The 13,179-nt window shown below is 44.9% G+C and overlaps 2 protein-coding genes across 12 annotated transcripts in view; both read left to right on the forward strand.

Moving 5' to 3' along the window:
* The window catches only part of C17H12orf43 (chromosome 17 C12orf43 homolog), a 28,376-nt gene extending 23,245 nt beyond the window's left edge, over window positions 1–5,131 (forward strand). For 6 of the 11 annotated variants that reach the window (XR_011741712.1, XR_011741716.1, XR_011741704.1 and 3 more), the window contains 3 exons: window positions 285–414; window positions 1,190–1,270; window positions 2,351–2,571. The gene's annotated coding sequence lies outside the window, so the exon portion shown is untranslated. Of the gene's footprint in view, window positions 1–284; window positions 415–1,047; window positions 1,271–2,051; window positions 2,275–2,350; window positions 2,572–2,655; window positions 2,825–4,135 lie in introns of those variants that run through there. The other 5 variants (XR_011741714.1, XR_011741706.1, XR_011741705.1 and 2 more) reach the window with 5 other exon arrangements.
* A 2,253-nt stretch (window positions 5,132–7,384) lies between these two features.
* SPPL3 (signal peptide peptidase like 3) overlaps window positions 7,385–13,179 on the forward strand; it is a 55,666-nt gene continuing 49,871 nt past the window's right edge. Inside the window, exon 1 of the mRNA XM_065851663.2 lies at window positions 7,385–7,739. Coding sequence (XP_065707735.1) covers window positions 7,717–7,739 — 23 coding nt within the window. The 5' untranslated portion in view covers window positions 7,385–7,716. The remainder of the gene's footprint in view (window positions 7,740–13,179) is intronic.

Genomic DNA, 13,179 nt, shown 5'->3' on the forward strand with positions numbered 1-13,179 from the left:
TATACACTCTCGTCAAGCCTAAGCTAAGAGGAGCCTGGTAGGACTATCCCCAAGCTGAGTCACGTCCCAAGACAATGCTGCAGAGGGACTTTGGCCCCTGGTTTCCCTTTGTGGGCACGGTCAGCCGTGCTCTGCAGGCCCATGGACAACCTGCCAGGTCAGCAGCTGGGGCCAGAACTTCTGCGGCTCGGACTCCTCCTCCCTGCAGGCACCCGAGCTGCTCGGGGGCTGCTGCGCTGGCTCCTCCAGCCCACACTGTTGGTAACTCTCAGCTTTTGTTGCAGGTGGCATCTGCACCCGGAGCACCACGTGCCCTCGCTGCCGTGAGCTGAAAAATCTCAGATGGATACAGAAGACTCTCTTTGCGTGGCTAAAAGGAAGTGATAATTTGAAGTCCATGTAAAAACAGTTAATGTAAGAAATTTTTGTGTGACTATTAACATAAAAAGACATACTTAGTTTCTAAAGGGTTTTTTTTGGTCATGTTCTTAAGAAAGAGTATTGAAAGAATGTGAGCTTTTTTTAGCATTGTCCTGTTAATGTTTTGATAAATTTCCATGCATTTTATTTTTTATTACAATTTTCACAATTCCCCTGTCGACATACAGTAATTATTAAGTGTAATTACCATATCCAACCATGACATATAGTTTCGGCATGATACATCCTTGTCATTCAAGGATTTTGCAAAGAGAGGCAACAGATTGTGGGCCTCCTGCAATATTTGACAGAGAAGCTTCTGTCATACTGTGTTACTTATTTCTGTCTTGCTGTGGTGGTTTGGTGATTTATCTAAACAAGATAGAAAATATTACCATTGTTTTTGTCTAAAAGATTGTCCAAGCGATGCTCTGTAAGAAAATATATATATATATATATATATATATATATATATGTATATACACACACACCCCTGTTTTACACTTGAGGAGGGATGAGGACACAGACTATTAAGTTTAGACAAAGAACAGCAATATTTGTCAAGGGAAACTGTAAAGAGAAGAAAACTTAGCAACAAATTATCTGTCTATATTGTGTGGTTTCAAGGATTCCTTATGCACCCAGAAGTCCTGTTGCTTCTGCTTGCCTTGAAGACCTTCAGCTAGAGATGCTTTTAAAACTGCCTGTCTTGAGAACAGCGCTCTTTGAAGTCTATAAACCCAGAAATGAACATCTGTTTGTATGTTAGGACCTCACTGAATGCTACGGCTGGATGCCATGTGGAGAATCCTTAGCTGAATATGGAAACCTTCCCAATACTGAGGAGGAGGTAAATATTCTTTATCACTTTATCCTGAAGGGCTCTTCCCCTTGGTGTATTAGAATTGTCCATTCTAAACTGTAGGAGCCCAGACAATTAAGAAAACAAGAAGTAAACTCCTACATGATCAACTTTACATTCACTGTAACCTGCCCAACTGTGCTAGTGAATGGTTCAGCACTCCATTAAGCAGCTCAGATTCTTCAATGCAGGAAAATCAGCCAGCTTTTCAGTGTTTCTTAACTGTTATAAATCACCAGCAGTCAGACTGAGCATTTGAGAAGCAGGGAGGAGACTCCTGCTGCGAATTAACCAGCACCCCTGTGTTATACCCTGGCACTAAGGATTGCAATATCATATTTCTCAGATTATTGCAAGTGCCACAATACACAGTTGTAAGGTAATAAGAACAGCAGAGGTCAAGGGTGGAAGCTGCAAAGCTTTAACCAGCTACATTAGCTGGTTTCAGCAAGACCTGAATTGTTGGGTGCTGTAATGCAGACAACATTCTCCTGTAACTAAATTGTACTCAGGGATTTTGCTTTGAGGATGAATATTTGAAATAAAAGGATTTGGTTTTGCTATACCTGTTTTTATCTATTAGCACTTCCTGGTCTATGTTGATTTCCTTAATTGCAACAATTTGCCAGGCTATGATTGATTCTCAGGGCACCTTGACTAACATGATCTTGTCTCTTGGAGTCTTTAAATTACCACCTGCTTGTTTTTTGCATGTTTGCAGTATGTAGTTTTGTATTGTTTTCCTGTAAAATCGCTTGGTTTTCCTTAGGTGTAATTAATATGGTGGTTGAGACCCCTCAGATTCAATGCTTCATTGACAAGATGTAAGCAACTTTAGAACACTAAACTGGGCAGCTTAATAGCAGATTTATGAACATTTACAAATCAGTTTGGATGCAGATTGGAGAACTATATGAATCAGAATCACAATAAGTCTGACTTTTACTTCATTTTAATGGCAAGTTTAATAAAGATTATTTAAACATGTTCAACTACTTTGCATTGTCCCCTGTACACTTAAAAGAAAATGCACAGATGTTGTATTTATTTTCTTCTTTTCTCCTGAAGCAGAAGACGGTTTGGTAACACTGCATGACAAGTGTCTTCTAAAACTCTCTTCCTGGCATTCTCCAATATCTTTCCAGGCAAAGATGTGTCAGGTTCCTCTAATGGAATTCTATTTTATTGGTAAATAATAGTCTATCTTGATGAACTGTTCCAATGTAATCCCTTCACCCCCATGTGTAATAAAGTAGTTGAACTGTGCATTACACTAACAGTGAGAACAACTCCATGGAAGTGTAAATGAATATACAATAGGAGCGTTATTCTTATTTTAGACTTATTGGTCTGTATTCTGCTTATTATACCAGGGCAAAACCAAGGTAACAGACAGCAGAGTCCTGTGAACAAAGTGGAGAGCAGAATAGACTCCCAAAGCCTGACTTCTTGTATCAACACCATTTTTACCTTTGTTTTCGTTTACTGAATTGTATCCGTTAAGTGCACGTGATGAAAAATACAGTAATTTGCTGAGATAAAGCCAGTCTAATGTGGCTTCAATGAGCATACAGAGAAGGAAAAAACCTAAATATGATAAAAGTTCTAACAGAAGGAGCCTGTATGTTTTAATGAATACAATGGTAGAATTTCCATTGGCAAAAGAAACACAGGGAAATGGCTCTTTGATAATTCTTTACCGCTTTACTGTTCTTCCTGCTGAGACTGCTAAATGCTTTATTGGCTTGACTGACATTAACATCATCCCCTCCTTGAAACGTGAGAGCTGTGTTATAATGTTCACCCTTAGTTCTGTGGCTGGGGAATAGTGCAAGCACCAAACCTGATTATTATTTGTGCTTTGGGAGCTTAGTCCTAAATGACACACAGCAGTGTGAAAAATCTGAGATAATTGGCATGTATATGTTGTTTTCAAAGGATTAGATTTTAGTTATTTGTGCAAACCCTGAGTATCTCAGTGGGAAAGCACTCACCTGAATACAGAGTTTTAATGTTCCAAATAGATACCTATTTATGTTTTAATTCAGTAGTCTTTGTAAATACGTGATTATAATAAAAATGTGATTTACAGAGAATTAAATGGGTTTTTTATTACAATCACATATTTATGACAAAGACTAATAAATTAAAACATTCTTTTTCCTCTGCTTTCAGTAGTACAATCAGAATTAGTACAACCCAAACTCTTTCAGCGCCAGGAAGGGGGCACGGCCACCTTTTGACTGAGACACTGCAGTGACTTCAGGTTTCTTCTTACCACTGTGTGCAGCATTCAGCTGGATTTAGAACAAATGTTTTACTCTTTATCTCCAAAGACAACATTTGTTGAGCTTTGGGAGTCTCAGTGAAGCCGAAGGTTTAACAACCATTCAGAACTGGCCTGGATGCAGAGCCAACGGCACGGTGTGATAATGCCACAGGGCATCATGGGTTTAAATTATAGGTGCTCTTGATATTCCTCTTCCCATACAGGGACACAGGACTGTGTCCTTCCCCAGCTTCCATCTGTTCCTTCACTTACTCACTGTTTCTGCCATCAGGGTGAGGATGAGGTTGGAGAGCAGGAGCAGCCCTGGAGTTCAGTTAATGGAGTTTCCCACTAGGTGGTAGTGAAGAGAATCACGTCACGGGTACCGGTCAACGAACATTTCAATTATTTTTATCCAGGGGAATCCCACAAGGATCTTACAAGCAGAATAACCTAATGTAGCTCCGAGCTATACTGTCAAACCTAGATCTCTTGATTTTCTTTCTTTTTTTTTTTTTTTTGTTTCTTTTCTCCCCTTCCCTTTGTGCTCATCTCTGTGCTGTGTTCCTCCCCAAACCAAGCAGGTTGGCAGCTATACCTGTCATGTCCTTTCCTGAAAGGTGAAGTGTCTACAAGAAGCTACTCTGGTTCTCTTTCCACCTCCATTATAGCAGAGTGAAGACCGGTTAGCTAAATGTCATCTAATGACATTTAAGCAGTTTGGAGGCGAGAACTCTTTGTAGCCAGTACTTCCATCTGATTTTTCTCCACCACACTTGCCTCTGGGACCTACCCTTCCAAACATTAAAAGGAAAAAGCACACACTTTGTTTTTGTTTGTTGCTAGTTTATAAATACCTTGACAGGTCGAAGTGATGCATCAGTCTACATCAAAGGTTCCAGACAGAACAGGTATTTTGGAAGGACTTTGTAATGTCAGAGTACACTGTCACTGAAATTCAGAGTAAAGCTCTCTTCTAGGTCCAAAGAAAGACTGTACAAAAGATATGATGAGAAAATTATCTGGGGAATGCAAGCAGTGCTCCAATTTGCTGGGTCTGCAAGGAGGAATAAATTTCTCCTGTGAATTCATCTCACTGCTGCCCTGTAATGACAGAGCAAGCCTGTGAAATCATTTAGTAGTCTAGTCACAAAGCCTGAGATGCTGACAAAAATTATACTTCAATTGCTCATCACCTATAAATCATTTGTGCCAAATTAATGTGCTGGAAATTTTGCAAGACTGAGAAACTGGAAGCTATTTCAATAAGAACACAAAGCAGGGCTACTGTTTCATAGATACCAATATCAGTTTTACTTTCTGTTCTCAGGGGAACAAAAAATTAAGAGAGGCTGAAGCACTGATTTATCTTTCCTAGCATTGATTCAAAAGATGGAGAGGTTCTTTTTTGCTCTTGCCTTTATCATGATCACCGCATCAACAGGCATCCCAGACACACTGGGGTTGTACCACAGCAGAGTGAGGACTCCAAATTATCTGTTTTCTAATGGTTACTGTAGATTTTTCTGCTGTGCTGAGGGAGAATAAAGGCAGGGACCTTCTCTGTTGTGCAAGTCCTACCCAGAGCCTGAGTATTTATTTCACTGGGATGTGCGTATGTAGGAACACTAGAATTTTCACCCAAACTGACTGACTAGGGTGCGCACCCCACCGCTCAGCACACTGAGCATGACTCACTCCTCTCCTCGTGTCATACCCACCAAAGCTTTCTGTACTTCCTGAGACGGGCACAAGTACTGTGTGTGGGGTATAAGTTAAGAGGGCAAAAGAGTTACGTGGTCAAATAGGGGAGAATGGTTTTCGAAGTAGCCCAGCTTGAGCTGGATGAGAAGAAACGTCAGTGTTACCATCTAATCCTTCCAGTACCCCCAGCTGCCATGGCTGAGCCCAGTAAGCTACTCAGTCATTGTACTTTGAGTATTTCCACCTCATAACCGATAAAGCCGATTCTCAAGCAGATTTTAGTGAGTGGGTACTGATCACGTCAGGAGCTCTAAGGTCATTCCTGTCCCCAAGGCCAAAGGGCTGTGAAAAGCACAGATGATTTGGATGCTGAGCTGTGACAACTCGAATTGCTTGTAAGACCTCAGAAGACGACAAAAGGGAAAAAAGATTACTTCACCTCCGGAGCAGCTTGTAACCGTGTTTTCAGTGCGTAAAGGGAAACGTGACAGAGGAGAGAGGCCCAGCACCATCTTACTGAAAGCACTGGTTAGCTGAAGCAGAGGAAGCCCAGGTGTTCCCTCTGCTGAGACCAAGAAAGTCTGTGTCGTATACGGAGCATCCTCCTGTGGTGCCTCAAGCTTCAGCTGCCTGGAACGTGCTGCAGTTTCCTCTTCACTGATGAAGGATCAAGTGAGCGCCCCCACAATTACACAGAGAACCACTCACGGAACTGAGAAGAAACAAGTCATTCCTTACTTTTAATCCTGTGCTACGACTACACACCAGCTCAACTTTTTTTTCCACTTGAAAGAATAAAGGAGATGGATACATGGAAATAATTTATTCAATCCACTAATAGAAATAAATGAGAGTGGGCTCCAAATGCCACTTTAGAGGCATCTGGCATTTCTGTAGATGCAAGGAGAATGTTCCATTAACTTTCTGAAGATTTTAGCAAAATTAAGGTACAGAATTCCTCCATACACTTTCTTTAATAAAACCAAATACCTATTTTTACAGACAGAGGCATTGTTCTTCTATTTATATTTAATGCAGTTACGTCACCTCCAACTGTAAGTTAAAACTGGCTCTTCTCCCTCCCACACGAAAAGGAACAAAGAACAAGGCTGCACAGCTGGACTGGAACAATTGTTCTGAGCTCTGTGAAACCCCACACGCACAAATGGCTCAAGTGCAGGAATAGGAGGTGGGAATTAATTCAAGTGAGCAAACCCAAGGTAAGATGCTAGTTCTGCAATTGGCAGAAACACCATCAGGGACTGAAGATTTGGCGATGGCACCAAAGAAACTGGGAGAGAGATGAGCGGGATCAGCAGCTGCCTGGGACTTGCAGGGCTGGTGATACCATGAAGCGTGTGGTTTTTATTTGGTCAAAATATCTTGAATGTTATTGTCCTTCTTTAAAAAAATGCGTTGAGCATTTGATCTTATTTGTTTGTTCAAAAGATAACGAATTCAAAGATACAGCCATCTCCAGAAACACACTGCGAATTTAAACTAAACACTCGAATTTGTGACTTATCCTACCTGAACCTCGCTTTTACAACCCGACCAGGAGGAAAACCGGCCCCACGGCAATTCGGAGCCGCTCCTGCGAGCGGCACGAAACGGCCGGAGGTGCCGAGCGGGGCAGAGCAGCCGGTGTCCGAGCGCACAGCGGAACCGGTGCCGCAGCGTTCTGCCCCGGCCGGAGCGGACACCTCACACCACGCGGAGAGCCCGGCGCTGCTGCTGCTCCGGCTGCTCGCTGCGGAGCGGGGAACGCCGGTCGGGGGCCGTACTTCCCCGCCTGAAGCTCGGAGAAACCCGCGGCTCCGGGCTCTCCCGCAGACGCCGGGCACGGGGCGGCCGCAGCGAACCCGCCCGCCCGCGCGGCTGAGCCTGAGCAGCGCCGCGAGGCGCGGCCGGGCCCGACAACCAGCAGCCGCCGTGTTCTTCGCTCGCCCACGGCGCCTGCGCGCGGCCGGCGACGGCGGCACGTGAGCGTGTTGTGGGCACGTGACCTCGCGCACGGCCCGGCCCCGCCTCCCCCCGGCACGGCCCCGCCCCCCGCCGTGCGCGAGCGCGGGACGCGGCGCGGCCTGTGCTGGGCTGGGCTGGGCCGGGCTGCCCGCCGGTGCCGCCGCCTCCCCGCCGCCCCGCCCCTCGCCGCCGCCGCCGCCTCGCCGGCCATGAGGCCCAGCCGGCGCCCCAGCGCGGCCCCGCGTCGCGGCTGCTGAGCCTCCGCCCTCCCCGCTACCACCATCGCCCTCTCCGCCATCCCCGCCCGGGCGGGGACCCCCCCTGCGCTCCCCTCCCTCCTCACAGCCGCCGCCATGTTGGGCCGGGAGCCGCAGCGGGGCCGCCACTGAGCCCCGGAGCCCGCGAGGCGGAGGAGGAGGCGGAGAAGGAGGCGGAGGAGGAGCCCGGGGCCTGGCCGCCCCGCACAGCCCAGCCGGCCGGCCGCCCAGCCGCAGCCATGGCGGAGCAGACCTATTCCTGGTGAGCCGCGGGCAGGGGCCGGCGCTGCGGGCCGCGCCGGGGGGGCGGCTCCGGTGAGGGCCGGGCCGGGCCGGCCGCGGGGGGTGTTCCGGCCCGGCCTCCTTCCGGCCGGCCCGGGGGCCAGCGGGTCCCGAGCGGGAGGGGGGCGCGGGTGCCGGGGGTGTGCGGGCGGGCGGCGCCGCGGCCCTGGCCGCCGTGGGGGCTGGGACAGAAAGGAGCTGGCGGCCGAGGGGCTGCGGCCGGAGGTGTAAGCGCGGCTGGCGGGGAGGGATTAGGGGAGAGGGACGTCGTGCAGCGAGGGGATGCGGTGGCCGGGCGGTGAGGATCCCGCCGCTGGCAGCCGGCGCGGAGGGGATCCCTGTGAGCAGCGCTGTGGCTGCTCATCCTCCGCCCGGCGGCTCCTCGGGGAGGGGGCTCTGCGCGGCCACGGCCGGCGCTCGGCGGGGCTGGCCCGGAGCGGGGACAGCACCTGCTCCCGCCTTCGTGGGGCTGCGGGGATCCCTCTGCCCGGAGGAGGCTGGTGTCAGAGTAGATGCTCGGTCAGTGGCATGTGTCTGTATTTTCACCTGGTGACAATGGGCTTGTTCTGTGTACAGGAAATAGAATGAGGAGGAAGAGACCAGTTCCTGTGGGAAGACATGAAGTGTGGCAAATGAAAGTAGAGGGCATTTGTTTCTGTGTCCTGACACTGTCTCAGGCCTAGCTGGCACTGGATCAGAGGGACAGGGTTCGGTTTCTTCATATAATTCTGGGGTTTTTGTGTGTTGTCGTGGATCACAGTGAAAATATCGCAAATAATTTACCTGTGCATCAGCTCTATTGACCTGGCTGCTGCAGCGATTTGGGATACTCTTACTGCATTTTAAAATCCATTCCGGTGTTACTAGCCACAGTTGTTCCTTGCATTTTTTGAAGAAAGTCACGATATCCATGTTAAAAATGAGTTAAATCTCAGCTTTTGACCTTGGTGTGTGCTGAATGTGAAGAAGAGATTGAATATACAATGAATGATCCTATTCTGAATGGTTCTGGAAATCTTTCCCATTGCTTTTTCAAAACTTGGAACCCAGTGGGGATTTCTGTTCTACCACAGGTTGAGGCTCTGGCAGCCCCTTCTCCCATCTTCTGTCACTTCTCTTCCAAGAACCAATACACCTATTGGTCGTTTGCTTTTTAGATGTTCTTATTTTGTTTCACGACCTCAGTTCAGGCAGTGATTTGCTGTGCTTTAAAACAGCAGCAAAAAGACAACTTATTTGACTTAAAGTTATTGCAGTAAGTGAATGTTGGTACAGATTTAGGCAGCTAAAAGTAGTTCAATTAGATGTGTCTGGTGACCTGTTGCCTTAGTGTGTTTTAATTATAGAATGAAATTATAAATTCATAAACTTCTCCAGGATTTGTCAACTTTTTAAAAAATACTAAATGGAAAAAATGTGAACTGTATGTTATTTTGATCTTTACCTCACTTGCTTTTTCGGATGCCTGTCTTTACCACACTATTCTAAAGAGGCTGGGAGGAGGATTAAAGCTGCTTTAGGTTGCGTATTTTAGGGGAATGAAGTTGAGATTTAAGTTGTTCTTTACTTCCTTGATGGATCCCAAGAATGGTAGTTCTTTAGTACAATATTGAGGTTGTAACAGAACAAAGATTTGAGGCATCTCACAACACTGTAATTTTGTGTCTGTATTCACTAATGTGTCCTCATGTTTTTGAGGTTTCTGTCACCTCGCATTTTGACCCGTGGTCAGCATTGTCTGGAAACTCCAGAAAGAGCAAAAATCCAGTTTCAGACTAAGGAGCTCTGTTCTAGAACTTGTGCACTCTTCTCCGTGGGTGCGTGTTTAATTACTTACACTTCTAGCAACAATCTTGTGTTTGTTTATTTTTAATTATGGTAATGCAGCTCAGCATAAAATTGGCTAGTGCTTTAGTGCTTTTAGGAAAAATGCGCATGTTGTCAGCTGAGGAAACCTGTGCTTGTGTACAGAAGAGCTGTACAGAGCCATGTCCAGCACTGGGTGCACATTTGGGAGCTGGCAGGTCGCATCCTGTCCTCTTGCTGGACCTGGTCCTTGTTCTGCGTTGCAGAGGCTGGGTTCTCAAAACGAGCGCTTTCCGTGCTCCGCCGTGTGTGTCCAGCTGCTGTGCGGACACCTTGTTTGACGTTTGAAAATACAGTATTTGACATTAAGAAAAATCCTTTCACGTACTTTGTATAGATGTAAATTGGTTCCTGGCCACAGGAGTCTGTCCCTTTTGTCCAGGAGTGTAAGGCTTGATTATGCGTATTTTTGTGCGTAACTATCAACATGTATTGTAGAATGACTGTAGCTTCATAAGATATGATAAAGGTTTCTTTTGCATTTTGCTTAATTGTCTCAGATGTGCTAGAAATACCTTGAAAAAAATACACCTGCAAACTGTGATTCCTGGACATCAGCATTGTCAAACACTTACTCAAAATGGGGCTTTTTTCAGTGATTGATGTCTCTGTAAATGATGTTTTGAAGAGATGAGAACTAATACTCATTTTGCTATATTTATTGTTTTGTAACTGTAAATCTGAGATTTTAAGATGGGTTTATGTTTTCCTTTTAATTACCAAATGAAATTGATTGCAATTACTTTCTTTCATCAAGACACTATGAGAAGGTACTTATGCTTTTTCTCCATCCCTTTCATAGATACATCAGTTATCTTTTTGTCACTATTCTTGTGAGTTGTATCTTGCGACAACCTCTCCTCTTTTCCTTCAGTAATGCCCACACCTATAACCATCTGTACTTTTATTTAGCTCTTTTTTAATGTCTTAAATAGTCTTGCTGACTCAGTATTTCAGATACAGGTGTGTTATCACTGAAAGGAAGATCTACTGAGAATTTTGCTGGTAAAACTGAATACTGTTATCCTGGAAAACCTAATTTTAATGTGAAATGTGGGATAAGTGCCAGATGGAAATGCTCTTTCAAAGGATATACTGCTTTTTTTTAAAAAAGTTTTTGAATAGAATGCTTGTCAGTAGTAAGTAAACTTTCTTTGTCAAGTACCTGCCATAACAGAAGGAAGTTATGAGACATATGTATTATTCTGCTGTTACTCAAATATGCAAGCCACAGAAGAAAGCGATGGCTGCATCACAACGTTGCTTGTGATTTTATAAATTAAATGATAGCTGAAATGAATTTTGTGTGAGTGGAATGGATTGGGAGAGGAAAGACGTGGTGGGATACCCGTTTTCCCTTTCCTGTCTGTGCTGCAACAAGGAAATGGGACTGGATAGTGACAACAGCTCCTTCTACAACAGAGGAGGGAGTAAATATGGGAAGAACTGTTTGCCCATCACCAGTATATATGTGTGTGGGTAAGAGGTTAGTAAATACCAAGTGTTTTATCTTCAGGCACCAAAATGTTGGGAGTGTTACAGCAGATGAATATGGGAGCAACAGGGCCTACATCATGACCATGAAATATTTGGACTTTCCTTAATTTCTAGCACCTTGTGGTGAGATTTTTGCAACGGATCCTATTTAGAGGGCACAGCAGCATGCATATATTGTTTATCTTCAGTTAGTAGGTGTTTAGTGTTTTTCAAGGCCTGATGTAACACCCCCTCCCTTTTTACTGTTGCCCAGTCTGGCAACAGAGATTGCTTTGTTCTTTATTTTTTCCCTTTGAATGCACAAAAGATTTTCACAGCTTCCTTCGTATGTGAAGAGAGAAGGAGAAGGAGAGTTCTACACCAAAACCAAATATATTTTTAATTATTCCTTCCCCAGAGCATTGTATAAGAGTAACACGGATTGCAATGCACGTATGTCCTGTCCGGGTGATGATTAGGAGACAGACTGGGTGGGTGAACTAAGAACAAGAAAAGAAGTTGCTGTATTGAGTCACTAATCCTACAAACAACTGAACTCCCTCTAAAATGTTTTAATCAGCGGAATGATTCTTGTATTAGCCATCAAATGTTTGATGAGTGAAATGGTGATATATTTAGAAACTTCTCTACGTAATGCAAAGGGTGTGTGGAAATCAAGTCTAACGATGTGTCAGAGCGATCAATAAAGCCCCTGGTCCTGGGAGCATTCAAAGCGGTTGGTGTTAGGCGTCTTTCTAGATTCAGAGTATTTAAGCATGTAACGTGCTCCTGCCGTGAATTAAAAGGCAGTCTCTCCCGGCAGACCGACGTCGTGCTCTGAAGCCTTGGTCGACTGGATTGGATGTGTTTGTGGGAGGGCAGTGGGTAAGAGAAGCTGCAGCTTGGTGACAGAACTTGTCAAGTGCTAGTAAAATAACTTTTTTACATCCAAGTTCTTTTACTTGCTTTACTCAGTTTAGGTTGAGAGACCTTAACTGACTAATTTAGGTGTTTCGAGGATGGGAGGCAGTTTACAATAGAAAAAAAAACCCAAGTAATTCTCCTGAATTTTCAAAGTATTGCACTTTTTCAGTGAAAGATTGCAAAGCGTGTAGGTGAAATCCTGTTGTGCATACTGTCTAAAATCTTTTGTGAAATCCTGGCATACGAACTTGGAGTTTGGCCTTTAATCTTAACATTTTTGAGGAACTGAAATTACCGACCACATTCCATTTTAACAATTGTTAGAAGCCTCCTGAGGACAAGAATGTCATTGTATGAGTGTGCATGTGTATCTGTCATCGGAAAAGTGACTTACGCTTCAGTAAATTTGAGACTATCAGTTTATAGTAAATATGTTTATCTTTCAGTACCAATCTCACTCCCCTTTGTTATCCTCCCTGTAGCTTTTGCTATCAGACTTTATGTCATGTAGGCAGGGTCTGGCTGCAGCACTGACCTGAAAGACAAATAAGGCAAAGAGCATGGGGTTAGTTGAAGTTTACGGTTGCTTGAATGTACGTATGTTTAATGACTGATTAGGAAAGGGGAAAAAAAAAATCCTGCTTGAATGCAAAGGTTGTATTCGCTAATATCTTAATAATTCATTAAGAAAAATTTGAAGTGAAGAACATAAACCAGTATTTTCTTGGTGCTGGTGTGCACAACCTGTTTTCATTAAGGTTTCTGTCAGTTCTGCCTTCAGCCTTTCAGGATATTGTGGCGGCAGCAGCTGCCAGTTGCTTGCTTTGTACCCAGTGATTAGAGAACTCAGGATACAGGAGATCGGTTCCATCCCCCAGGATTTGTGACCTTGCATCTCTCACCTTCCAGGGCAGCGCTCTCATCACCAAACCATGTGCTGTTCAGAGGCTGAGCTTTGTGTGTCCTTTTAATCTGTGTGGTTTCCTATGGAATACTGTAAATATTCGCTGGGCCGGCGAGCAGGCATGGCTTTTTGTGCTAATAATCAAAATACTAATTTGGGATTGGCGTGAACCCGGGTTCTACTTCCTGTCGTGATAAAAAGTTGTTTGGAAGCCTGAAGGGGCTGTTGTCTGTGGGAGCAGCTCAGGCTG

Source organism: Patagioenas fasciata, chromosome 17, assembly GCF_037038585.1.
Source record: "Patagioenas fasciata isolate bPatFas1 chromosome 17, bPatFas1.hap1, whole genome shotgun sequence".
Lineage (NCBI taxonomy): Eukaryota > Metazoa > Chordata > Aves > Columbiformes > Columbidae > Patagioenas > Patagioenas fasciata.